The 23,101-nt window shown below is 48.8% G+C and overlaps 11 protein-coding genes across 11 annotated transcripts; 6 read left to right on the top strand and 5 right to left on the bottom strand.

Moving 5' to 3' along the window:
- Window positions 1-36: 36 nt before the first annotated feature.
- On the bottom strand, window positions 37-611 carry FSST1_003889 (WSC domain-containing protein; the record flags this gene model as incomplete). Its single annotated transcript, XM_083230010.1, has 2 exons — window positions 37-262; window positions 319-611. 2 exons carry the CDS (start codon window positions 609-611, stop codon window positions 37-39), a joined length of 519 nt encoding a protein of 172 aa, XP_083087319.1.
- A 1,007-nt stretch (window positions 612-1,618) lies between these two features.
- FSST1_003888 (Shr3 amino acid permease chaperone) lies at window positions 1,619-2,338 on the top strand (the record flags this gene model as incomplete). Its single annotated transcript, XM_083230009.1, has 2 exons — window positions 1,619-1,706; window positions 1,758-2,338. 2 exons carry the CDS (start codon window positions 1,619-1,621, stop codon window positions 2,336-2,338), a joined length of 669 nt encoding a protein of 222 aa, XP_083087318.1.
- Window positions 2,339-2,766: 428 nt separating this feature from the next.
- Window positions 2,767-3,798, bottom strand: FSST1_003887 (thymidylate synthase; the record flags this gene model as incomplete). Its single annotated transcript, XM_083230008.1, has 2 exons — window positions 2,767-3,616; window positions 3,671-3,798. The coding sequence occupies 2 exons, from the start codon at window positions 3,796-3,798 to the stop codon at window positions 2,767-2,769; spliced, it is 978 nt and encodes a 325-aa protein (XP_083087317.1).
- A 1,597-nt stretch (window positions 3,799-5,395) lies between these two features.
- FSST1_003886 (mitochondrial carrier domain-containing protein) lies at window positions 5,396-6,438 on the top strand (the record flags this gene model as incomplete). Its single annotated transcript, XM_083230007.1, has 2 exons — window positions 5,396-5,500; window positions 5,548-6,438. The coding sequence occupies 2 exons, from the start codon at window positions 5,396-5,398 to the stop codon at window positions 6,436-6,438; spliced, it is 996 nt and encodes a 331-aa protein (XP_083087316.1).
- Window positions 6,439-6,765: 327 nt separating this feature from the next.
- FSST1_003885 (TspO/MBR-related protein) lies at window positions 6,766-7,440 on the bottom strand (the record flags this gene model as incomplete). The annotated part of the gene is made up of 3 exons (XM_083230006.1): window positions 6,766-7,126; window positions 7,181-7,268; window positions 7,329-7,440. 3 exons carry the CDS (start codon window positions 7,438-7,440, stop codon window positions 6,766-6,768), a joined length of 561 nt encoding a protein of 186 aa, XP_083087315.1.
- Window positions 7,441-8,207: 767 nt separating this feature from the next.
- On the top strand, window positions 8,208-10,076 carry FSST1_003884 (AAA family ATPase CDC6; the record flags this gene model as incomplete). Its single annotated transcript, XM_083230005.1, has 2 exons — window positions 8,208-8,259; window positions 8,299-10,076. The coding sequence occupies 2 exons, from the start codon at window positions 8,208-8,210 to the stop codon at window positions 10,074-10,076; spliced, it is 1,830 nt and encodes a 609-aa protein (XP_083087314.1).
- A 1,823-nt stretch (window positions 10,077-11,899) lies between these two features.
- On the top strand, window positions 11,900-14,534 carry FSST1_003883 (uncharacterized protein; the record flags this gene model as incomplete). The annotated part of the gene is made up of 2 exons (XM_083230004.1): window positions 11,900-12,532; window positions 12,585-14,534. The coding sequence occupies 2 exons, from the start codon at window positions 11,900-11,902 to the stop codon at window positions 14,532-14,534; spliced, it is 2,583 nt and encodes an 860-aa protein (XP_083087313.1).
- A 389-nt stretch (window positions 14,535-14,923) lies between these two features.
- On the bottom strand, window positions 14,924-15,709 carry FSST1_003882 (J-type chaperone JAC1; the record flags this gene model as incomplete). The annotated part of the gene is made up of 1 exon (XM_083230003.1): window positions 14,924-15,709. One exon carries the CDS (start codon window positions 15,707-15,709, stop codon window positions 14,924-14,926), a length of 786 nt encoding a protein of 261 aa, XP_083087312.1.
- A 709-nt stretch (window positions 15,710-16,418) lies between these two features.
- Window positions 16,419-18,091, top strand: FSST1_003881 (FMN-dependent dehydrogenase-domain-containing protein; the record flags this gene model as incomplete). The annotated part of the gene is made up of 4 exons (XM_083230002.1): window positions 16,419-16,446; window positions 16,528-17,802; window positions 17,874-17,947; window positions 18,005-18,091. The coding sequence occupies 4 exons, from the start codon at window positions 16,419-16,421 to the stop codon at window positions 18,089-18,091; spliced, it is 1,464 nt and encodes a 487-aa protein (XP_083087311.1).
- Window positions 18,092-20,498: 2,407 nt separating this feature from the next.
- Window positions 20,499-21,628, top strand: FSST1_003880 (DUF3712 domain-containing protein; the record flags this gene model as incomplete). The annotated part of the gene is made up of 3 exons (XM_083230000.1): window positions 20,499-20,641; window positions 20,700-21,252; window positions 21,302-21,628. 3 exons carry the CDS (start codon window positions 20,499-20,501, stop codon window positions 21,626-21,628), a joined length of 1,023 nt encoding a protein of 340 aa, XP_083087310.1.
- A 268-nt stretch (window positions 21,629-21,896) lies between these two features.
- Window positions 21,897-22,794, bottom strand: FSST1_003879 (HCNGP-like protein-domain-containing protein; the record flags this gene model as incomplete). Its single annotated transcript, XM_083229999.1, has 3 exons — window positions 21,897-22,507; window positions 22,588-22,663; window positions 22,714-22,794. 3 exons carry the CDS (start codon window positions 22,792-22,794, stop codon window positions 21,897-21,899), a joined length of 768 nt encoding a protein of 255 aa, XP_083087309.1.
- Window positions 22,795-23,101: the final 307 nt, after the last annotated feature.

Here is a 23,101-nt window from a genome sequence, read left to right as displayed (position 1 = left end):
CTACTTCTATTCTGCATCCAGACAAGGCCTCTCACATCACAATGGTAACAGGGATAATGTCATGATGGAGAGACCAAACATGGCTCCTGGTACCGAAAGCATAGCTCCTCGATTTGATGCATCCCCCTCGGAGAGTTGATAGACACTCAGCCTGAGTGGTCCTCCACAAACTTGAGACGAGTTGCCCTCACATGAGTTCTCGCAATCATCATCGCTGAGTTTTGCTGAAAGACTTGACAAGTATGGAGAACACCAGCATTCCCTAACAACCCAGTTTGTAAGTCAAACTCAGCCTTAAGTTTATGATTCAGTACATACCGTGACCACTCCAGACCGGCATATTTGTATTGTGTTCCGTTTGAAGTACAAAATTCGAGGCACACGGGTACTGTCATCTTTCCGGCTTTGACGAGGTGGGTGCCATCGGCAAGAGCGCGATCTTCTGCGGAGTCTTGAATCTGCGTCGTCTCGTTGTAGCAGCCAAAGTATTTGTAGTCGTCCGATCCTCGATAGATTCTTGGTTGCGGCGTGTTAGTACTGGAGGAGTCTTGCGATGTAACTGACGAGATAATAGACAATAATATTGCTGTAATGTAAAGAGTTCCCGTCATTTTGAGAAGTCGAACTCTCTACTTTGCACCTGTCTAAGTGGCTGGTTAAGCTGAGAAGTATAGGCACAACAAAGGTTACAGTGTCGGTTTACAGTATAACAAGAGAAGATTCAGGTTTCCTTTGTCGCACTCGCCGTATGTTTTCAATTTATCTGTATAGTATGACGCTGGAGGCTTTGCGCTCATAGTGTAGTGGCGGCGCATTATTTTCTCTAGAATCCCGCAACTGGAATGTACATAAGAGGCGAGCGACGCATTTGGCGACGTGATGGTCTGCTTGAAATGTTTTTATTATAAGTTATTTTTAGCTTACCAAGGCGTCCACCTTCAATAAAGCTGCTTCTATAAACCAACATGTCTTGGGCGATATAAGTTCCAATATGATACTATACCTTAGCACCTAGGTAGATTCTAAGTACCTATCGACTATAGACGTGCTCCTTCCTTGTGGTCAATCTCTACGGATCTAAGGATTGAATTGGCTCCAACCATAAAACTTCTCTAATCTGAGGTAACCCTTTATTCTTCATTACTACCAGGAAAGGGAGCTTCTAGAACTGGAGTGACTGACATCTAGACCATGGCTGGTGGGGTCAAATAAGCACAACAACCACTCAAAATCCCCATATTTGTTTAAAGCTGGTAGATAAGGACAGGTAGGTACTCCACGAAAACCCCAGTCTACCACCAATTTGGAAGGTACCTACACCTATCAGTGCTCCAGCTCTTCCAAGATAATGTCAGACTAACCTGAAGCTACCCTTAGTTTTCGTCCCACTACAGAACCAACAACCTCCTCTTCTCTACTTTCTTCTTCTCCTCCGCCTCCGCACAACTCCGCAAACACCAATTGGCAAGCGTGATATTGAGCGCATTGCGACAGTGATTATTTCACTTGTTTAAGCACCTGCGCATCCATCCTTGCACTCAACACGTTCCCTGTTACTCCTCACTTGCACAATATCTTTCGCGCTTTTAAAGCCCCTCCATCAATAAGCATTGTCACCATGAGCGGCTTCATCGACTACTCCAAGACTACCAAGTCGAAGAACTACCATGGATCTGGTTCTTTTGCAACCTTCATGATTATTGCCCGTGAGTAGATCCATTGCGATCAATCGCTTCTCAGTACTAACAATACCACAGCTGTGTGCTTCTTCCTGGGTATCCTTTTCGCGTCGTTTCCTTACGACTTCCCTCTCCTCTGGACCAAGGCCCCTGTGCCCGACAACTTCTTCGACCATCTCGAGACGCATCTGAAGTTCGTGCACCAGTCCCCCGCACTCATCAGCCGCATTCTCCACATTGTCATCTCCATCGGCTTTATCGGCTTCTTCATCAAGCTCTTCCGCCCGAGCGAGGCCAACTTCCTCTTTGACGGCGCATCTCTCATCCTCTACCTTATCGGCTTCGGTGTCTACGTTGCCAACATTGTCAAAGCTCTCCGAAGCGTTAGCGCCGAGATTTGGACTAACGATGGATTCGACGGCAAGACCCACGACGGTGAGAGTGGCGAGCTTATTCTTGGTCGCGAGGACAGCTTGAAGGTTCTTTCCGCTAGCAACACCATTCTCGCTCTTGTTCTTGTCGGCATTCTCGTTCTCCAAGCTGGCGAGTGGTACGCTGAGAAGAAGGAGGCCGATGATGTTGCTGCTATGGAGGCCAAGGAGGCTGCTGAGAAGAAGGAGGGTTCTCCTTCCAAGGCTTCCAACAAGAAGAAGCAGTAAATGCTTCTCCGTAGTTGCGAGGCACAGCCAGATCGGTGGCATGGAGTCGGGTCAGTGCTTGAACGACTCCCTTGTACTTGGCATGTATAAGTCACTGTATACCTAGTAGTTCATAGGTTATCAATCGATTTCCTACATATTTGGAAAGCGTATATATATGCTGTTTCTTGAGGCGATCCTGTTAGTCTAATATCATTATACCATGATTTGGCATGCAAAAAACTGCCAAGTCTCGATTGTGACAATCTAAAAACCGTTTTCGACGGCTTAAAGATAAATGTATGCGGCGCAACAAGTCATTGAACAAATAATGGATGCGCATGTAAATTCCAATAGGGGTCTCTTGTTTAGCAAAATTCTATTCCAACGCCATCTATTTTTTGCCATGAAATAATCCCGACTTCTACATAATTCAACTTGTACATAGCTCATACAGACATCTTCATAGCAATCGTTTTATGGGGGTCATATCCCTTGACTGTGAAATCCTCTGCTTTCCATCCATCAATGCTTCCACCCTTTTCTTGGGCAATTTCCAACTCGGGGAAATTTCGCGGCTCGCGCTCAAGTTGAACCTTGAGGGCATCGACGTGATCGAGGTATACATGAGCATCACCCATAACATGTGTCAAGCTTCCAGGGACCAGCTCACAGACGTGCGCCATCATGTGTGTTAGCAGCGCGTAGCTGGCAATGTTGAAGGGAACGCCGAGACCCATATCGCAGGATCGTTGGTAGAGCTGGCAGTGGAGATGTCCTTGAGGCTTCTCCTCTGAGTTCTCGTCCTTGCTTCTAGGATAGGATACATAGAATTGGGCAAACATGTGACAAGGTGGCAGAACCATCTTCTTCATGTCGGCAGGGTTCCAGGCTGAAAGAACTAGACGGCGGTCATAGGGGTTGGTTCGCAACTTGTGAATGATCTCTGCAAGCTGGTCTACACCCTGACCAGTGTAATCCGTCTTGGCATCAACGTACTCGGCGCCAAAGTGTCGCCATTGGAAGCCGTAGACGGGACCTAGGTCGCCAACCTCACGGTGTTGAAGACCAAGGTTGTCGAGGAACTCGCGCGAGCCATTGCCATCCCAGATCTTGATACCGGCCTCGCTAAGGCTTTTGGAAGAGGTGTTGCCCTCTATAAACCAGAGGAGCTCAGCAATGACGGCGCGAGTGAAGACACGCTTCGTGGTAAGGAGGGGTAGAATGGGGGTTCCGTTGTTGTTGAGGGAGAATTTTAGAGGTCGAGGAGCGAAGATCGAGTATGTTCCAGTGCCGGTGCTACAAACATTGTTAGAAACATGGTCAAATATGGTTGCATCGATGGTCTCTTACCGATCTGGTCGACGCTCGCCGGTCTCGAGAATTTCCCGGACGAGGTCAAGGTACTGGTTCTCTTCATGGTTAATAGATTTTGAGCCGTTGGAGAGGCTGGGGTCTGCGGTGTTCTGCGAAATGGTCATTTTGGCAGAAAAATATCGATCAGTGAGTATAAAGAAGTTTGGCGGTGTGATTTAGGATGTCGAATAGTAGAGATGCAGATGGTTGCCAGGCACAATGCAATCAATTAAACTACTAGTCGCGTCTTGTCGCGTCTCACCGCGATTTCCCCTCCAACTAGCCCCGCCATCTGTCTGTCGTCTCAGACCCTGGAGGTGGTACCAAAATGTTCGCGGGGCATTGGTATGTATAAATATAATGCACTGTTAGTGAGAGTGAACACATTGTTTAGGCATGCCAAGTCATTAATAAAGCTTGACAATAAATGTACACGTGGAGTGACAGTTCTAAGAATAATAGCATGACAAATATATCATAGACGGAAGGGAAACTCAGTAGTTGCCAGGGGACTCGACCAGCATGTGCTAATAGAAAACGGCTTCTGGGGCTCATTGGAGAACACGGTCAATGTCCAAGATTCGTCTAAGTTACTATACCAATGATTAGGATAAGCAGGATGTGAAATATCGGTCTTGGTTATGTGCGTTTTTGAGCTTACAACTCATCGTCAAAGTCACACATGACCAGAAATAACGACAAAGAAATCGCTCACTTTCTGAAATGAAAATTTTAGAATTCGATATACCCACATCCCGACTGTCTCTTCCCATGTTTAGGTCTTTTGAGGTTCATGGTACAACCACAAGCCGTGACCGGAGTGGATATCTTATCAATCAGTTCGATCAAGCTGCAGGACGCTAGTCGGAAAACTGCTGCAAAAAGCCAATTGCGTTCCGCGTTACAGGGCTTTCCAACTCCTCATAGGACAATGGAGGGTTCGGACGGAATCTTTCATGGTCAGGGACCACATGAAGAGCCTTTCAAAGCCCCAGTCCTATAAACCGAATGTAACGAAATCCCTGAAGCTTTACGGCTTCAAGCTGTGCACGGTCGATCTGATAAGGTGAAGACCGGTCTGATTGGGTTAAATAGGTGCGAAAAGCGGAATGTCTGATGTCACATGCTGTACTGTTAAGATTTTTTCTCCACGGGACGGGGATGAATGGATAGGTGCCCAAAACGAGCAACACCAGTACCTGTAGTAGCATAACGCTTGATCTATCAGGCTCGCAGCACAGGGCGACGATTTATGTTGCAGGCATTGGCCACTAACAACTCGTACAGGCAGTGGGAAACAACTTGACCTGATAGAATAACTCGCCCTGTAGCTGCGAGGTAATTTGTTCCCCTCACTCTGTTTTTTGGTCTCTTTTTTTCCTCGTCAAGACATCAATCGTTGTGGTTGCTTCTTCAACAAATGACTCAGAGTTGCAGTTGATGATCAGTCCTGCGAGTTAAATATTCTTCCCTCTTTCATTGTTCAATTCGCTTTTAAGCCTACCTCGCGCTCTTCCTTCTAGCAGCAAGACTCTGCTTGTTGCGTATTTACCTGAAGCAGTCTATATATTTCTTTGGGTCCGTCTTGCGACTCCACACCATTCAACCACCACAGTTTACGAGGCTGCTATTCAGAACGTCCCACCGCCGATAATCCACATTCCGATACCTCCTACTTTCTCGCACATTTCGTTCCCGTTAAATTCATCAAGCCTACCTGCGATGGAGCCGAGTCCTATTTCTGTTGAGGCAGCTCATGCGCCTGAACTTCCTCTAAAGGCCAAGACGGCTCTCACAGAAGCACTCGAAGACGTGCTTTGCGGATCGGTGTGTGCTGTTACTTAAAACAAGCATGACTGTACTAACTGAAACAGGTTGCCGGTGCCGTTGGCAAGTACATCGAATACCCTTTCGACACGGTCAAAGTTCGACTGCAGAGCCAGCCCGATCACCTCCCGCTACGATATACTGGCCCATTGGACTGCTTCCGACAAGGTATCAAGAGCGATGGTGTATTGGGTCTTTACCGGGGTATAACTGCTCCTTTGGTGGGCGCTGCCGCTGAAACGAGCAGTCTGTTCGTCTTTGAAAGCCTCGGTCGCGAACTGCTTTTTGCTAGCAACATGGCCTCTCGAGAACAAGGACTTTCATTGCCCCATCTTTGGTTGACTGGCGCATTCTCCGGTGCCTTTACATCCTTTGTCCTCACACCAATCGAGCTTGTCAAGTGCAGAATCCAGGCCCCATTGTTGGGTGACGGCTCTGCTGGTGTTCCTCTCCGTCCTATTACCGTCATCAAGCAAGTCTTTCGCCATGAAGGCCTTCGTGGGTTCTGGCATGGCCAGCTTGGTACGCTGATTCGAGAGGCAGGTGGTGGCTCTGCTTGGTTTGGTGCCAAGGAGACGGTGACAAGCATGTTCTACCAACACAAGACAAAGACAGCTACATCGGCAGCTGAAAAGCAGCAGATCCTTGACACCCCATTGCCTTTCTGGCAGCAAGCTATTGCTGGCGCATCGGCGGGTGTTTCATACAACTTCTTGTTCTTTCCTGCGGACACAATCAAGTCACGAATGCAGACAGCCGCCGTCAGTGACCTTGTGCAACGACGAACATTCTGGCAGGAAGGCTCTATACTATGGCAGCAGCACGGGATTCGTGGCATGTACCGCGGTTGCGGTGTTACATGCATCCGGTCAGCGCCGAGCTCTGCCTTTATCTTCATGGTTTATGACGGATTGAAGCGAAACTTTCCCCTCCAATAGCACATAAGTACTGGGCTGTGTGTTTCTTGCGTATAGCGGATAAAGCTCCACCCACTGGTTTGGAAAAAAGTGATTTGGTTCTTACGCATTGTGACGGTTGGCTAGAGCATATAAGGCGTTCATCTTTGGATTTTATGAATATATCAGGCTGGCGGGTTGAAGCATGAGTTGAAGGTTTTATTTTCAGTCGATGATTAATATAGACAGTTATACAGGACTCTTGATAAAAAGACGATTAGAGTGCGTGGGGCTTGAAGTTTCAATGCAACTGCATTCAAAGCTCGTGATCAAAAGGTGAACTTTGCAATATTCTTCTACCGGATCACCTTACTCCTTCTTGTTGATCTCGCCGCTTGCGAGGTCCCAGTTGTTCAAGTGTCCAATGGTAGTGCAAAGGTAGGTAGCAAAGGTGAGCCAGCCGAGGTAGGGGACCTGGCACCAAGCAGCAGTTGAGTCAATGGAGCTGTAGATATAAGTGAGGTAACCGTTGACTCCGAGAAGTGTCACAATGTCAACTGAGGCCTCGATGGGGCGGTATAGGCCGAAGAAGAGAGGTGTCCAGATGAGGTTGAGACCCAGTTGAATGGAGTAAAGGGTCATTGCTTGTCGAGTGTTGACGATAGTCTCGGTAGAAGAGAAAGGAGAGAGACCAATATTAGCAACTCGGTAGGCGGCATATCCCATGACACTAGTTATAGTCAGTCAGCATGTACCTAGCATGACAGCTTTTGAAAGGTCATACCCGTAAAGAACGGTCCAGACAGGTCCGAATAGCCATGGTGGAGGTTGCACTGAGGGTTTCTTCAACGCAAGGTATGTTTTTTGGGTTTCTATAAGAGAAATGAATTAGTGAACCTACTGATGAGGTCCTGGGGAGAAGGTTAACTCACGAGTAGCGCTGAAGCCAACAGCTGTGCCGAGGCCAATGGGTAGCAAAACCGAAAGAGCCGGCTTGAGGAAGACCGAGTCCGGCAAGGTGAGGGCTGGAATGTACGTTGTCATGATGAACACTTGGGCAAGAAGAACAGAACAAAATATCCAGTGTTTAGCAGAATAAAAATGAAAAGTAAAGGTCAGGACATGTGGTAATATCTCTAATGGAAGAAAATGACGTAATACATTTTATAGCGAACTCTCTCATTGCCGAGGCTCCGTGTTGTAAAATCTGTCCATTAATGGCATATAGTGGGCTGATATCTTCAAAAGGTCAATTTGGCCTGTTTGATCGAGGTACTGTATCACGATCGCATCAAGCGATGCATGTTTATGAGAAAGTCATGAACAAAGGTAGAAAAGTCAAAGCTTCTCGGTAACGAGCTGTCTACTCAATCGAGTCAATCTCCTGGTGCGTCTCTGAGCAACGGCCGTCTCAGGAGTTTTAATTGCTATCCATTTATCGCGCTAGTTAACCATGCCGCGAACAGGCGTGACAGGCAGGGGTTTGTCCTATTTACGCGTGAGGCTGTCGCTCCTCTAACCGCGACTCCGACACACGGGCCATCTGTTTAATTGATCGTGGCCCGCGCTTCGCGTTCCTACGCGACCTCAACACGTCTAAACGCCCATTTCCTAGGAAATGGTAAGAGCGATGGGGCTCCTCCATTCTTTAATTCCCACAGCACATAACCTGCAGTTGCCATCGACAACAATTTTTTTTGCAACTTCCTTTAATACTTCCTCACCCTATACCACTTTTTGTTGGAAAGAGTTATCGAGTTGCATCTGTACACTACTGCATCAGTCAAATTTGGAAGGCATTATCTACAGTCATGGCTCGTACAGCAGCTCTAGGAAAGAGAGCCCGGGGTATCGACGAAACTGGTGAGTGCTTGATGGAAGGAAGAAACATACCCAACGCAGTTGCTAACCTGATGGTTCAAGATGTTCCCTGCCAAGTAAATACTCCCAAACGAAGTCGACGTCTTGCAAAGGCTATCTCATATAACGACGAAAACGAAGATCCTGCATATTCTCCTTTTGACGATGAAGAAGACGACGTGCTGGCCGAGCTACCTCCCCGAACCCGAAAGTCACCATCACAAGCAACTACAAAGCAGAACCCAGTTACGCCTTCAACGCCACGACACCGAGATGCTCTCTCAGTGCCTCCTACCACGCCCAGACATGCTGTCATGTCGGCAGGCAAATTGTTTAAAAGGCTTACACCACACACACCACTTTCCCCCAGCGCGGTCCAAACCATTTACCAACAAGCACGACAACTATTTGCTCGTGGTGCCGAGCCAGGCCAACTTGTCGGCCGAGGGGAGGAACGAAACCAGCTGACGGAATTCCTCAACCGCTTCTCTTCACCCACCCCACATGGCTGCCTCTATGTCAGCGGGCCCCCAGGAACGGGCAAGAGTGCCATGATTACCGAGATGACTCGACAATACGCCAACCACAAGGATGTCCGATCTGCCTATGTAAACTGTATGAGCGTTAAATCCTCCAAGGATCTCTACACTACACTGCTTGGTGCTCTTGGCCAGGGCTTTGACGCCTCAGAGGCTGATGCCATCACAACTCTACAAGCATTGTTTATGCCAAAGACGAAGTCAAGCACTGTCCACCTCGTTACACTGGACGAGATTGACCACATTCTTACCATGGGCTTGGAAAGTCTGTATCGGGTGTTTGAATGGTCCCTTCAAAAGAACTCCCGTCTCATTCTCGTCGGTATTGCCAACGCCCTGGACCTAACTGATCGATTCCTTCCTCGATTAAAGGCAAAGAACCTCAAACCTGATCTCCTGTCATTCCTCCCTTACTCTGCAACACAAGTCAAGAACATCATCACCACACGACTCCAGTCGCTGATGCCTGCGGGTGGTAAGGAGGGATACGTGCCATTCATTCACCCTGCCGCCATTGACCTGTGCTCTCGCAAGGTCTCAAAGCAGACTGGAGATCTTCGTAAGGCTTTCGAAATCTGTCGACGCGCTCTGGATTTGATAGAAGTCGAGACTCGACAGAAGCACGAGGAAGAGGCTAGGGAGGCGCTGTTGCAAATGACACCCTCCAAGCGTCCCCTTGGAGAGAACATCAATGGAGCATCAGGCGGCGCAAGAAGTGTGGTCCAGATAATGGCAAATTCACTCAAGGCTCTTACAGCAGAAACGGCACCTCGCGCATCGATCAGTCACCTCAACAAGATCACAGCGGCAGCATTCAGCAACGGAACTACACAACGACTCAAGACACTTAACCTTCAACAGAAGGCTGCGCTTTGTGCCCTGGTGGCCTACGAGAAGCGAATTCGACTTGCAGCCAAGATGGCCAATGGCGGCGCTACACCTTCAAAGTCGAAATTGATGGCGCCAACTATCAAGACTTTGTTCGATACGTACTGCCAACTTTGTATCCACGACTCTATTCTGCATCCACTGTCGAGCTCTGAATTCCGCGAGGTTGCGGGCAGCCTCGAGACTCTAGGATTGGTCACTGCATCAGATGGAAAGACTGGGAGTTTTACTGCACCACAAACACCCAGCAAGAGAGGTCGAAAGACTATGTCCGCAACTGGAGACGAGCGAAGACTCACAAGTTGTGTTGCAGAAAAGGAGATTGAGTCTGCGACTGACGGCATTGGTTCAGGTATTCTGAAGAAAATTTTGAGTGGAGAGGCGTTGGATTAGAGTGCAAAAAGCATTCGAAAGAAAGAAAGAAAGAAAGAAAGCATTCAGCAACACTGTACGGCGTTTTGGTTTGTCTCATTTTGGTTGGGTTTCGTATGATTATTGTCATATTGCATCGCATTTGCATGGCACTGCGCTGGTTGGTCACATAGGTCTGGATGGCAATCCAGAAGTCCTGGGATGGACAACGATACCATGTATGTAATTGTGAAGGTTGGTTGAAAGGTAGCATAGCTTGCGCCTCATGGGTAATGCAAGTACGGACATTAGACACTGCCACTATGTTGGCAATATATAGAATAGAAGAAGAAGAAAAGTGTAATCAATTGCGACTATGGCCAAAATTGGTGAATCTGAAATGTTTCCAGTTTTATGTTACCTAATTCCCAGACCAATTGTCGTTATCTAAAGACCGTGGAGACGATGCCAACATGTTAGCATCCTTATCTGTCTCTCACGCACTGGCATAGGGATCTAATGTTTTTACAAGCATCAATGCCTTGTACTCTATCCTACAGAGGATTCTTTGCCCTGGCCAACCCCATGGTGATGTTCCATTGAGGAAGGGACATGTCGGTCCATCGCGTCACTGCATTGGCGGTTTTTCCCGGAACCAACCGCGCCGCACACCAAATTTGCAACATGACGGGGAATATTGTGTTGCAACTGTTGTCCTTTGCATTTAATTTGGCGCTTTGGTGATGCAGGTTTGCAAAAGTGCTGCTCATGCAGTACTACATATTTTGTAGGCCTGTCAGCAAATTCCAGCTGTGACACAAAACGAAGCTTGATGGAAAAGCACTCAGCTGGCCGTTTCCGCTAGGCTCTTATTAGCCATGCTTGTCTTGTCTTGTCTTCTAAGTTAATCTATGGACCCAGGTCTTCGGCTGGATATGCGAGCCAAGCTCGTCGAGGCCCTGACCAAGCTTTTCTTGGCGGAGCGATGGCCTGCAATGTCTTGGCACATGCACGCTGACTTTACAGGTAGGGTAGATTCGAGATGGGAGCCCTCCCTGACAGAATTGCGTAGGTGACGATGAAGAGTGAAAATTGAAATAATCTCTGGTTTTGGGGTGAGATTTGGGTGGAGAAATCACCTATGCATGCCAATGACTCTTGCTATTCCCTGAGGTATTCCCCCCCAAATTGCTTCAAGAGGAGTCCATCCATTAATTGTATTTGCCCAAAGCCGTTCGTTCGATGGAAGGCCGCTATGGGGGTAATGCCCCCCCTTCTGCAGGCGCTAGAAAGGTACTGATCCAATTGGTGAATTCCTTCCTGCCCCCTCCCGTCCCGCGATTGTAAACCTTCAATCGTGGCTTACAGTTGCTAGTGCTAGGTAGTAATGGATAGTTAATCTAGGTATCGTCCGTCCTGTTGCTGCTACTCCCGCCTCCGCCTCTGCAGCCCGACATTCGTCACTCGCTTGATCGCCCAGTCCAACTTTTTCATCTCAACTCGCCCAGACTATAGTGCATTTACTAAGTATTCATACCCATACTCGTGCTCATTTGTATTTTTTATTTTTTTCAATCCTTGATCCATCTCTTGAGTGTCGATCTCCCTCTTACCCGTACCCCTCCTGCAGCCTTAGAACACGCAGCCCCAATCCCAATCACAACCCCAACCCGACCGCCGACGCGCCGGATTTAACGTCTCTGCTTCCACCTCAACCTTAACCTATCGCACCCGCATGCATACAATTCAACGGCCTCTCGGCACGATTAGCTATCAGAGCCACCTGGCCGTGAGCTCTCGCTCCAAGGCTCGCGACGTCGGTTTCATAAGCTCGACGTCGCTATCGACCTTGGACCCTGGTCCTGATGCCTTTGGCAACACGTCTGGGAATGGGTCGCCGGTCGAGATCTTCTCCCACGCTCTCTAACGTTACAGAAGCTCCTGGTCCTACGAACTCGACGGCTCCCAACGCTCTCAATAACATCGCGACATCCTCTCCGGCCGAGTCTGCCGGCTCCTCCACCTCCCACCGTCCAACGGCGACGTCACCTACGGCAACTCCCACCTCCTCTTCGCGCCCAGGGTTCCTTTCGCGCTTCAGTCTCCCGCTCTCCCTACCTTTGCGCAACCGAAATCGCAACGTCACCGACTTCCATATTCGTGCTGAAGAACCCCACCGTCGATACAGCGCTGGCGACAATGTTCGTGGAGCTGTCGTTATCGTCATCGTGAAACCGGTTCGAATTACTCATCTAACTGTATCGCTGCATGGGTATGTGCGCGTCCTTAAAGATCCAACCTCGGTCGCCAAGGCGCAAGGAACCGTTGTGTTACCGCAAAACGGTGATGCGGCAAGGCCGCGATATCACGGCAATGGCCTCGCAAGTCTTTTCCAGGACGAGCAAGTGCTGAGTGGTGAGGGGCGATTGGAGCCAGGCAGATATGAGTTCGGATTCGACCTTTTGTTTCCCGACAAGGGACTGCCAAGCAGTATTGATGTAGGTTGAACGAGAAAATACTGTGCGCTGCATCTGCTAATGTAACATGCAGTTCGAGCGAGGAACGGTTTCATACATGGTTACAGCGACGCTAACGCGACCAACCTCGATTGCCCCAACGTCATCGTGCGAAAGGAAAGTGATGCTAGTAGAAAACGTGGATGTTGGGTTACTACACACTCCTAGACCGCGCACTATCTTCCTCGAACCAATTTCGAAACGAAACCGGAGGAGAAAGTCCATGGTAATAGACAAGTCGTCTGCCGCCCACCCCGAGATCAACGAAGTCAACACGGGGCACGAATTGACAGAAACGCCGACAGAAGACTACCGTGAACACACTACAGATCCCAGGAGTCCAATTCAAAGTGATTTGCGAAGCGAAGTCAGCGGGGAAAGCGGTGTCAGCAACAGCACAAGCCTAAGTAGACCAGAAGTCCCACTATCCCAAGTAGGGACACTCACATCAGCCAAGCAACAAGCGGTAGACAAGAAGACAATCACGGCGACGGTTGAGCTACTGAAAGGTGGTTGCTTACCAGGCGATGCCATATCTGTGCGAGTCACGGTTCAGCACACCAAGCGAGTCAAGAGCATGACAGGGGTGATTGTGACGCTACTCAGGCAAGGCAAAATCGACAGCAATCCGCCAAAAGCTTTCTTCGACGAATCTATGAGCCAGGAAGACATAGCTCGTATAGATAAGGACGATGTGTTCCCACGATCCAGAACAGGTCTCGGTGGATTGTCGTTGACATCTTCGAGTTCGACAAGCATATTCCGTAAGGACCTCGATCAGAACATAGCACCACTCATTATTGATCCCAACACCATGCAAACATCGGTTACTGTCACTGTCAAGCTGCCCGACGATTCGTTCCCGACAATCAAGGGTGTTCCTGGAGAAATGATCAGCTTCAAGTACCTGGTTGAGGTCGTTGTTGACCTGGGTGGAAGGTTGTCGACTCAGATGCAAACGGGTCCAGCTAGATTCGGAGCCTATGGCCATGGAAGCACGGACAATAACACGTACGGTCCAATGAGAGGAGCAAACATCGCAGACACTTCGCAGATGCGCCACGAAAAGGGGGTAATCGCGGTGTCAATGGAGACAGTCGTGGGCACCTCAGATTCGTCACGTGGTAGGAAAAAGTCGAGAGCGTCACCGACATCACGAAGCGTGCAGATCCTGGAAAGTGACGAAGAGGAGGTGATAGGACAGGAGCCAAACTACGGCGAAGGGCCTGCTCCCGAACACTATTCAGGCAATGGGCCGATGTCTCCTGCTGGCTATTTCTCTCCGCACACTAATGGCAGTCGGCTTTCCTCAATTCCCTCACATCCGCCACAGCCTTATTCACAAGTACCTCCCTTGCCAGTTTCGTCACATTCACGTGGCTTCTCGGGGTCAAGTACCAATGGTTTTGGTTCTTCCTCAGCAGCTCCTTCGTATATTCCTCCTCCTGAAATACTGAATCAGAACAATCTATCAGAAAAGGAAAGGATTCGGCAGGCTGAGACACGGCTACTGCCAAGCCAACCTCCAGTGGCAGGCCCATCAACGAGTCCAAATCAAGATGATGAAGATATATACGACGCAGAGGATACGCCTCGGGTTCCGGATCTGGATGCCGGATTTGATCTGAGTGCCCCTAGTGCCCCTAGTGCCCCCGAGGCAGGCCCCTCGGCACCAACAGAGGATGATGTTGAGTTGGCAGCGGTACCGCCGTCTGGAGTTGTGGAGGATAAGCAGGAACTCGAAAGACGACGGTTACTGAACGAAGCCAGTGCTCCCCCAGATGTCCCTGAGGATATGCAACGAAGAAGAATTGACGGTCCTTCGACGGAAACGGACACCGAAGCTGAAGCCAGTGCACCGAGCGCACCGAGCGCACCTTTAGTTGATGATTATGATGAGTTCCCTGGATACGGCTCCAGCGCAGGACCTTCCAGTGGTTCGAGACATGGTGGGGGAGAACAGTTACCAGCGTACCAAAGATGAGTTGGCATTGCGCTTTTGTCTTGGAATATATTGCATAGGCGCACTCAGTATATGGATCATGATGGGAATATTATATAATTTGTGGACGCACAGGTTGGTGTCCTGGCGTTTTTGGATACCTGACGAGAGTAATATCACGATAAAATATTAATATTGTTGAATACTCACAGCTGAGCGTTTTGGTTGCCGATCACGTATGCTATTTGTGAGTTGAATAACTTATGCAATTTGATACTGAAGACTAGATTCAGGTTAGTGGAGTCTATGATTCCGCCACTGCATCAATTATACGTGCGTGGTATGCCAACAAGACGTATCCAGTATGTCAAATCGTATCCGGCCTTTTGGTATCGTTTTACAAGGGATATATGCTCATATATTGTCCCTATCTAATGCTGCAGCACTACAGGCTTGCCGTTCTCCCAGTTGTCCAGGCTCTCCTTGATATTCACCCAATAACGCAGGCGCACAGCCTCGTGCTTTGCGGCCTCTATATCGTCATGTCTAAATGCGTGCTCCAACACCTGCTCACTCTCGGCGATGCGCGCATCATTCGCCGCACGAGGTTCATCTAGATCCTCCTCCTTCTCAGCATCCTCAATTTCCTCCCGCGCCTCCAGCACAAGCATGAGCAGCTCGGGCTCTTCGACCTTCAGAGTCTCGTCGTTGGCGACATCGACACCTCGCAGGGAGAGCAAGTACTGAGCTCGTAGAAGAGGGTTGGAAAGTGTCTTGTAAGCCTCGTTTATCAGTGCCGACATCGCTTCGGCACGAGCCTTGTTCTGCGAACCATGCATATCCGGATGAGCGCGGGCCTGAAGACGGAGGAATTCACGGCGCAAAGCTCGTGTATCTATAGGAAAGTGGCCTGCTGGGGGAGGACCATCAGGAAGCGTCTCAGGGAAGAGTTCATAGTGTGTTGATGGCGGGGCATTCGACGAAGCAGACCTCTGCGACTTAGGTTGCGCAGCACTGGAAGCGGCGCGGGAATAAGTGAATATCGTCGCAGGGCCTCTGATGGCCGTTACAAAAGCTCCATTGCGCTGTACAGACGTTGCTAGTGCAGAAACTCGATGTGAGGATGCAAGAGTTGAGGCTCGGCGAGCTCGGAGTTGACACCGGATACAAGTCCGAGAAAGATCGCGCACGACAGAGGACGAGACGGACGAGCGCATATTTGGTAGAAAAAGGATAAATATCAATGCAGTAGTGGAATGAGAGAGCTTTGTTGCGGTAAGAAGTGAAGACGACGAAATTTGCTGTACTGAAGGGCAGCGAAACAAAGTAGAGATTGTCGTTCTTGACGGATGTTGCTCGGAAAGTGCCTTCTCAATGTCGTAACTGCCAAATTTCTTAGCGTGAAAGACCTCAATGGTTGTGGCTATCGTGTGGCGCTCTATGTGGCGCAGTCTGTCATGATGGAGGAACCCCCGTTTTCGGCAAAGGTCGGCGGTCATGATCGGTATCCAGTCCGATCCAATAATGAACAAGATAATTCACTTTCTCATCCATGATGCACGAGCATTGAAGAAAGAACTTGTATTGTAAACTTCACCCGACTTCTCATGATAGAACCCAATTGATCTTCTCCTGTTTATTCGTGGTTCCTTTCGCATGAGCCCTGTCCGTTTTCGCTCTTCTTACCTATCATAACAAACAAGCGTATAGACCACCCCCCAAAGGAACCCCCAATCCATATTGGAGTGGGATAAGATAATTGGTGTCTACTGATTCTGTAGATCTGCCGAAGTTGGCTTCGATATCCAACCAACATTTTCAGTTCTTTCATCTTTCTTTTTCACAAACCTTTTCCTCGCTATCTATTATTTCGATATACTCCCGTATACTATCCATCTCTCATACAAATCAATCATATATCCCAGAATGGCCAAGGTCTTTGACGCGGCTGAAGGTATGAGCGTCCTCAATTGGATTCTCACCACGTCCATGTTTCCAGAAGGCGCAATTGACTGACATGCGATTCTCGCGATAGTGGCCAAGCACAACACTCCAGAGAGCTGTTGGGTCATCCTCTACGGAAAGGTCTACGACGTGACCGAGTTTCTACCATCTCACCCAGGCGGTAAGAAGATCATCTTGAAGCTTGCTGGAAAGGATGCCACCGACGAATATGATCCCGTTCACCCGCCTGGCACCCTCGAGGAGAACCTCAAGCCCGAACACGTTCTCGGCGAAGTCAACCCCGAAACACTCTCACAATCTCAATCAACCGGCGAAAAGGATGCCACACAATCAGAAGACCAAGCTCCACCATTGGCATCGCTCATGAATCTTGATGAGATCGAGCAAGAAGCAACGAAGCGCATTTCTAAAAAGGCATGGGCGTACTATTTCTCTGCTGCAGATGATCTGTTCTCAAAGAGCTACAACAACCAGGTTTTCAAGAATATTCTCATTCGACCACGCGTCTTTGTCGACTGCACAGCTTGCGACACCTCAACAACGTTAATCGGTAATAAAGTCGGACTGCCAATCTTCGTATCTCCAGCCGCAATGGCTCGGCTGGCTCATCCTGACGGCGAGCAAGGCATCGCCAAAGCATGCGCGAGGTTTGGCGCCATGCAAATCGTATCTAACAATGCCTCCATGACTCCTGAGCAAATCATCGAGGGCGCGAAGCCAGGCCAAACCTTTGGGTGGCAACTCTATGTTCAGAATCAGCGAGACAAGAGTGAGGCTATGCTTAAACGCATCAACTCCATGCGAGACTATTACAAGTTTATTTGCTTGACGCTGGATGCGCCTGTTCCAGGAAAGCGTGAATTAGATGAGAAGCAAAATTTTGACTACTCTGAGCCAAGCCCTGCCAGTGGCGAGACCAAGCCCGGCGCTGGAGGTGTTGGTCAGCAGCTGTTCTTTGGTACTGCTGCTGACTTGACGTGGAAGACGACCCTTCCATGGCTGGCGGCTCATACCGATCTGCCCATCGTACTGAAGGGTCTTCAAACCCATGAAGATGCTTACCTAGCGGCCAAGTATGCTCCCCAGGTGAAGGCTATCATCCTGTCCAACCATGGTGGCCGCGCTGCCGACACAGCTCCCCCAGCCATGCATACATTGCTCGAGATCCGCAAGTACTGCCCCGAGGTTCTGAGCAAAGTTCAAATATGGATCGACGGAGGCATTAAGCGAGGAACAGACGTTGTAAAGGCGTTGTGCCTGGGCGCCAGCGGCGTTGGTATTGGACGTGCTGCGCTTTTCGGGCTTGGTGCTGGTGGCCAAGCTGGTGTCGAGCGAACACTTGAGAGTAAGTGGAAATCATGGCCCCGATATCCCTAGACTCGGAGTCTTGGCTGGACTAACACGTGCAAAACATAGTTCTCGAGGCGGAAACAGCAACATGTATGCGTCTGCTCGGTGCCAAGAACATATCGGAACTTGGCCCTAGATTCGTAAGTTTTCCCCAGCTTTTCCCCAGACCCCACTGCCTCGTCTAACTGACTCGGTAGGTGAATGCTCGACAGGTGGAACGCGATATCTACGATGGAGATTCTGGGCTGGATCGTCAAGGCTTGTGGACAAAGTCTAAGCTGTGAAGAATGTCAGCTGCGACATCTTCATATGCCAAACGCATCCTCGGCACGCTTCCCCGCCCTGTCAACTGGGGCCCTTGTTCCTTTTCCTAATTGAATGTCACCAGCATTTGTTGGTCGTAGGGTGCCATTATACGAAGTGTAACGTCGTTGCCACTGCTTGATACTGCAGGGTCAAACAGGAGAAACAGAAATTGTTCGTAATAATTCGAAATTGAGTAGCAGATAAGAAACCTGCGGCATGATATAGCACCGCACAGATGGTTTTCTGCAATTTTAAGACGTAATTCAGATCACTCGTGCCCTAAAGGTATCGAAGGCATCGTTGCGGCGTAGTCTGTATAGGATTTCTGGATATTGACCGAGCACGTATCATCGAGAATAGAAACAAACCTTATTTAATTGTGTGCCTCTGGGTTGCCCTCCTTCACATGCAGTTCCCGAGAATACTATACAGGTTTCGTTCAGTGAAGAACAAGTGACAGTTCATGTCGTCGCTGATCAAGAACGATAATTGCGCCCCCGTCAGCCGACCAGCCAGTGTACTGTGTAGGTGGGTGGACTATGCAGGGACAGGGACAGGGACAGGGGTGGTGGCTGTCCTAGCCGAATCAAACAATCCTCCCGGTCATATCCAGGCCAGACTTCAAGAACCTGAAAGTCGACCATACCATCAGTGGATGTCCAGGCCGAGATGGTGTGTCGCAACCGGCCCTCCCAGAGATCACATGAACATGAATTATTAGCTGAATGTGAACCCCTCTTGTATTTGGGTTTTCGAGATGTTGATCCCCTACCACGTACCGTACGCATGTATGGTAGGCTAACGAGCTGCGAGCCACTCCCGGACTTAAATGGCACTTTCTAACGTGGCGTGTCATGTCCATCTTTGTTAATGAAACAAGAATGGTTGGCTGTCAAAGCAAGCCACTTGCGTAACTCTAAATCGTTGGTAGCAATTACCGTAGAAAGAGGTGCGCTGCTTGACACGACTAGACATCGCAGACATCAATTGGCATAATTGCAGCCCTTAATGATGGCTTCTTGTTGGTCGAAAATTCCATCTTTTACCTGACTAGGCAGTCTGTGTCCACTGCCCAGCCGGGCTGATCGCCGCCTGTTACTACTGGCTTGGCAAAGTCCATGTGTTGTGGTTGGACGGCTTTAAATAGCAGATTTTTCTCTCTCTTCTGTCTTGTCGCGTGCAAGTTATCTGTGCCTTTCCTTCTTTTCGGCCCGCTGTCTCAGTCAGTACTGCTGTTTTGTGTTAGTTATTGTTTATAGTGGTTGACAGAGATTGTCGATGATCCAGAAACTCGGGCTTTTGACGGAAGTCTCGGTGATTCATAAAGCGTCAATCGCCACCAGACAATTTGAATGGACGTTGCGGGAATGAACAGGTCCCGTGGATCCTGTTTGTAAATTTAAATTTCCATATTCATTCTCTGTGCAAACCCAGCCCCATTAACCATCATGCTCCAAGGGCTCTCGCTTCACGTGCAAATATTCAAAAACAATTCCATGGATAAGCTTTGTTGAATCAGAACAGGAGCAAGGTTTATCGAGGGATCTTGTTTGAGAGATAGTGCCTCAGCTAGACTGTTGTAGATGGGCGTGCCGGGCATCGTCCGTTGCGTATCGACAATCCTGCGACGTCGAACAGATCGCAATGATTCACAAGCTGCCGAGGAACAAACTGAGTAGGAATTATAGGAATCAAAACCTCGTTGTATGGAGGCGTGGGAGGTAACACTTGCCTCTGGCAACCCTTACCTGAAGCCATGCGGGGCAAATCTGGGGAATAGCGCCGTATCCATTCATCGGCCACTTGCCTATTATGGCAGTCAATGCCCGCCGAAAGATGCAAAGGGACTCGGATCATGGCGATCTAGTCCTACCAGGATTGGATGGTAGGGATGGCTGCATTATTGCGGTACAGCCGTACAGTTGGTCAGATAAAACCGACACATCAAACCTTGTCGACAGAAAGGAACGAGCAAGAGGAGCTTGCCAGCCAATAACCAGATGCTAAATAAATGTGTCAGTCTAGTGTCCCCAGTGTCAATTGTCTTGGTTTTTATCTGACCCACCCTGGCACCCCTAGACAACAGTATGGCACAGATGCAGATTCATTACGGGTGCCATTAAGTGCCTTCTTGTTTGGCCCTAAGGTTTGTATCTAAATGCCTGGTCGACCGATCTTAATGTCCGGTGCGACTAGTACTTATATTGGGGCGTGCTCTCGTTTCATTCTTTTTTGTTTTGTCGCATGTTGAAGGTTGATCTACTTCCGTCACTTCCACTACCTTGTTCCTGACTTCCTGTCAGAAACTCATTCCATATTCCTCTTCCTTTTTCTTTCTTCTTGTCTGTTCAAGGGCTGAGCCTTGAACGATATTAGTAATTAAACATGTCGGAGAAGAACGACGTGACCCAGACCGAGAATGGGGTTCCTAAGACCAAGAAGCGTACCTGCGCGAGACACTGCAAGCGCTTCTGGTGGGTGTATCTCATCATCCTCTGCATCATTACCGTCATTGTGGTTCCTGTGATGTAAGTCCAAGCGTGTGTTGTCTCAGGTAACTGCCATCGAGCTGACATTGCGCTTTAGAATTTTTGTTGCTGTCCCCAAGATTGCTCAGAGCAAAATCAATGAGGCTGAGCTCGAAATCGAAAGCGTTCAAATCCTCGAAACCGAGGAGGGTGCGTATGTCATGAAGATCGATTCTTCCATTACCACCGACGGCAAGATTCATGCATCAGTTGATCCATTTGAGGCCGAAATGTATCTCGAAGACTGGCCAGCACATGTGCCGTTTGCGACAGTGGACATGCCCGAGACCAACAGCAACAAACACCAGGTCGTCAACGTTACCCAACATGTTAAAATCGCCGACATGGAGGAGTTTACTCGATTCAACATCTGGTTCCACAACAACGAAACGCTGCGTGTCACTGTCAATGGCAAGACAAAGGTCAAGCCAAGTGGTCTCACGCGCAAGTATGGTGTCACCTTTAAGAAGACAGTTGAGCTCAAGGGACTTAACCACTTTGCTGGTACCGAGGTCACCGAAGGACACATTGGCTTCGGTGATGGTACGGATGAGCCCAACTTCAACGGTACCACCGTCATTCCAAACGCTTCTGTCTTCACCCTTGACAACGTAAGTCACCCGCACATCTTTCCAGGTCTGAAGCTCACCAAGATTTCAGGGAAACGTCACCTTTACAAATTTCGTCGGAGACGTAGAAGTTGGCACTCTCACAATTCCAAACTTACTCCTTAAGCCAGGCGACAATGTTGTCAACATCACCGCCAACATGAACCAAAGCTTGGTTCTGAACGCCGTTCAGGAGGAGCCCTACTGCAAGACAGGCATTCTTCCCTTCAAGCTGTTGGGCAAGTCGGTCATGAACCACGGCGAAAATCTCACATATTTCGCCGCAGCGTTGGGAAGCTCAAACCAGACCGTCGATATCGACATTGGTGCCATCCTGAAGAAGAGCATCGGGTATGATGTGAAGTGCAAAAAGGATTAGTTGCAAAGCACTGTTGATCTTTGGATCGCCTACCAAGTGTGCTGAGGCAGGAGAGAATGATCAAAGCCGTCCGGTCGATTAATATAAAGCTAGGTAGTGGTTTGACCAGAGGCGCAGTCGATTATAATGATACCTTTGATGCGGGCCACCATTTATACCCTGTACCCTGATGTGAAATTCCGATTTCTTTATTCCGTCAAGTGCAATAGTAGCTCTTCATTCGAACTTTGTGAGCGCAAGAAGTCGATGTGTGTTGGTAAACTCGTCTCTAATTCCATCCACTTTTCCTCTTTTCACCTTTCGAGAGTCCGCCCTTGATTGTTGTGTCGTGGGCCCCTATACTTGTTGAAGAGACAAAATCAACGGCTGTTCTTGTACCACTTGCTCTCTCCGTGTCCTTCTGTTTGGTTACTTTATCATTAGTCTTCCGTAATTTATCCTTAGAAGCCCATTCCGGGAAGGCTGTAGGATTCCAGAGGTCGGTTGGCAGTGTGGTAGAATACTGATGACGTTCATCGATTTCGACAAATCTCATCAGTTTATCCATCAGGCTTGGGTTCTTCAGCGCGGAAGACTGCTCCAGCTTGGCGTTAAAATGAGTCCCCTTCTTTTTTAGCTCAAGGAATTGCTCGAATTTCTTGTTGGCTCCAGGTGGTGGTGAGCCTGGTGGTGATGGTGGGATATCCATGTTAGGTGCTGACGGCAATGTGAGGTTGCGAAGAAGAGCACGATTTGCTGAGTATGGTGAGGCTGGTCTATATGTTGGATCTTGGTCATCCATGACGGCCTCCTCCATGGGCGGTAAAGACGGTCCTAGTGGCACTGCATTTTGTTGGGCAGCTTCGATAGCAACTGCATCAGGGCCCTTGGGTTTAGGCTCTACTTGTTGATGGTGAGATAAGATTCATTGTCTAAGAGGACGTATCATATGAATCGATAAGTGTGAAAAACATGCTTACCTGATACAGTAGGCTTCTTCTCTACCTCTTCAATCCGTGATTCAACGCCTGCATCTTGGGTAATGGTCGTGAGTTCCTGACGAGAATAAGTAGGTATTCATGGAGAATGGACAATTACAAATATACATTTTTTTTCGGTTGAGGAGGAGTGACTTCCCGGATATCCTCTTCTTCGTCGCTGCTTGCGTATCCTACCAAGCCAGCCATTTTGAGCTTTTATAAGATGAAATGCGATGATGATAGAGTTGAGATTGACGCAACACGACTAAGGTCGTTGGTAAATCGAAACCGAGGCAGGTACGACCTGGAATCCGTTTCGGCTTAGCGCGGCTCCCAGTTTCTAAATTGTGGATACCTTAATTATCAACTGTCTGGTGGGTAAAACTCGGAAGCCTTGAAACCATCATCTCATCTCCATGCTTTCCAACTAATAAAGCTTCAAGCATCGTACAAATCACCCGCCCCTCCATTGTGTAGCTATTTGTTTATCATTTCGAGGTGGAAAACAGCACTC

This window comes from Fusarium sambucinum, chromosome I (assembly GCF_050947815.1).
Source record: "Fusarium sambucinum isolate potato_lamoka chromosome I, whole genome shotgun sequence".
In the NCBI taxonomy this organism is placed as follows: domain Eukaryota; kingdom Fungi; phylum Ascomycota; class Sordariomycetes; order Hypocreales; family Nectriaceae; genus Fusarium; species Fusarium sambucinum.
This window is presented reverse-complemented; position numbering and strand designations above follow the sequence as displayed.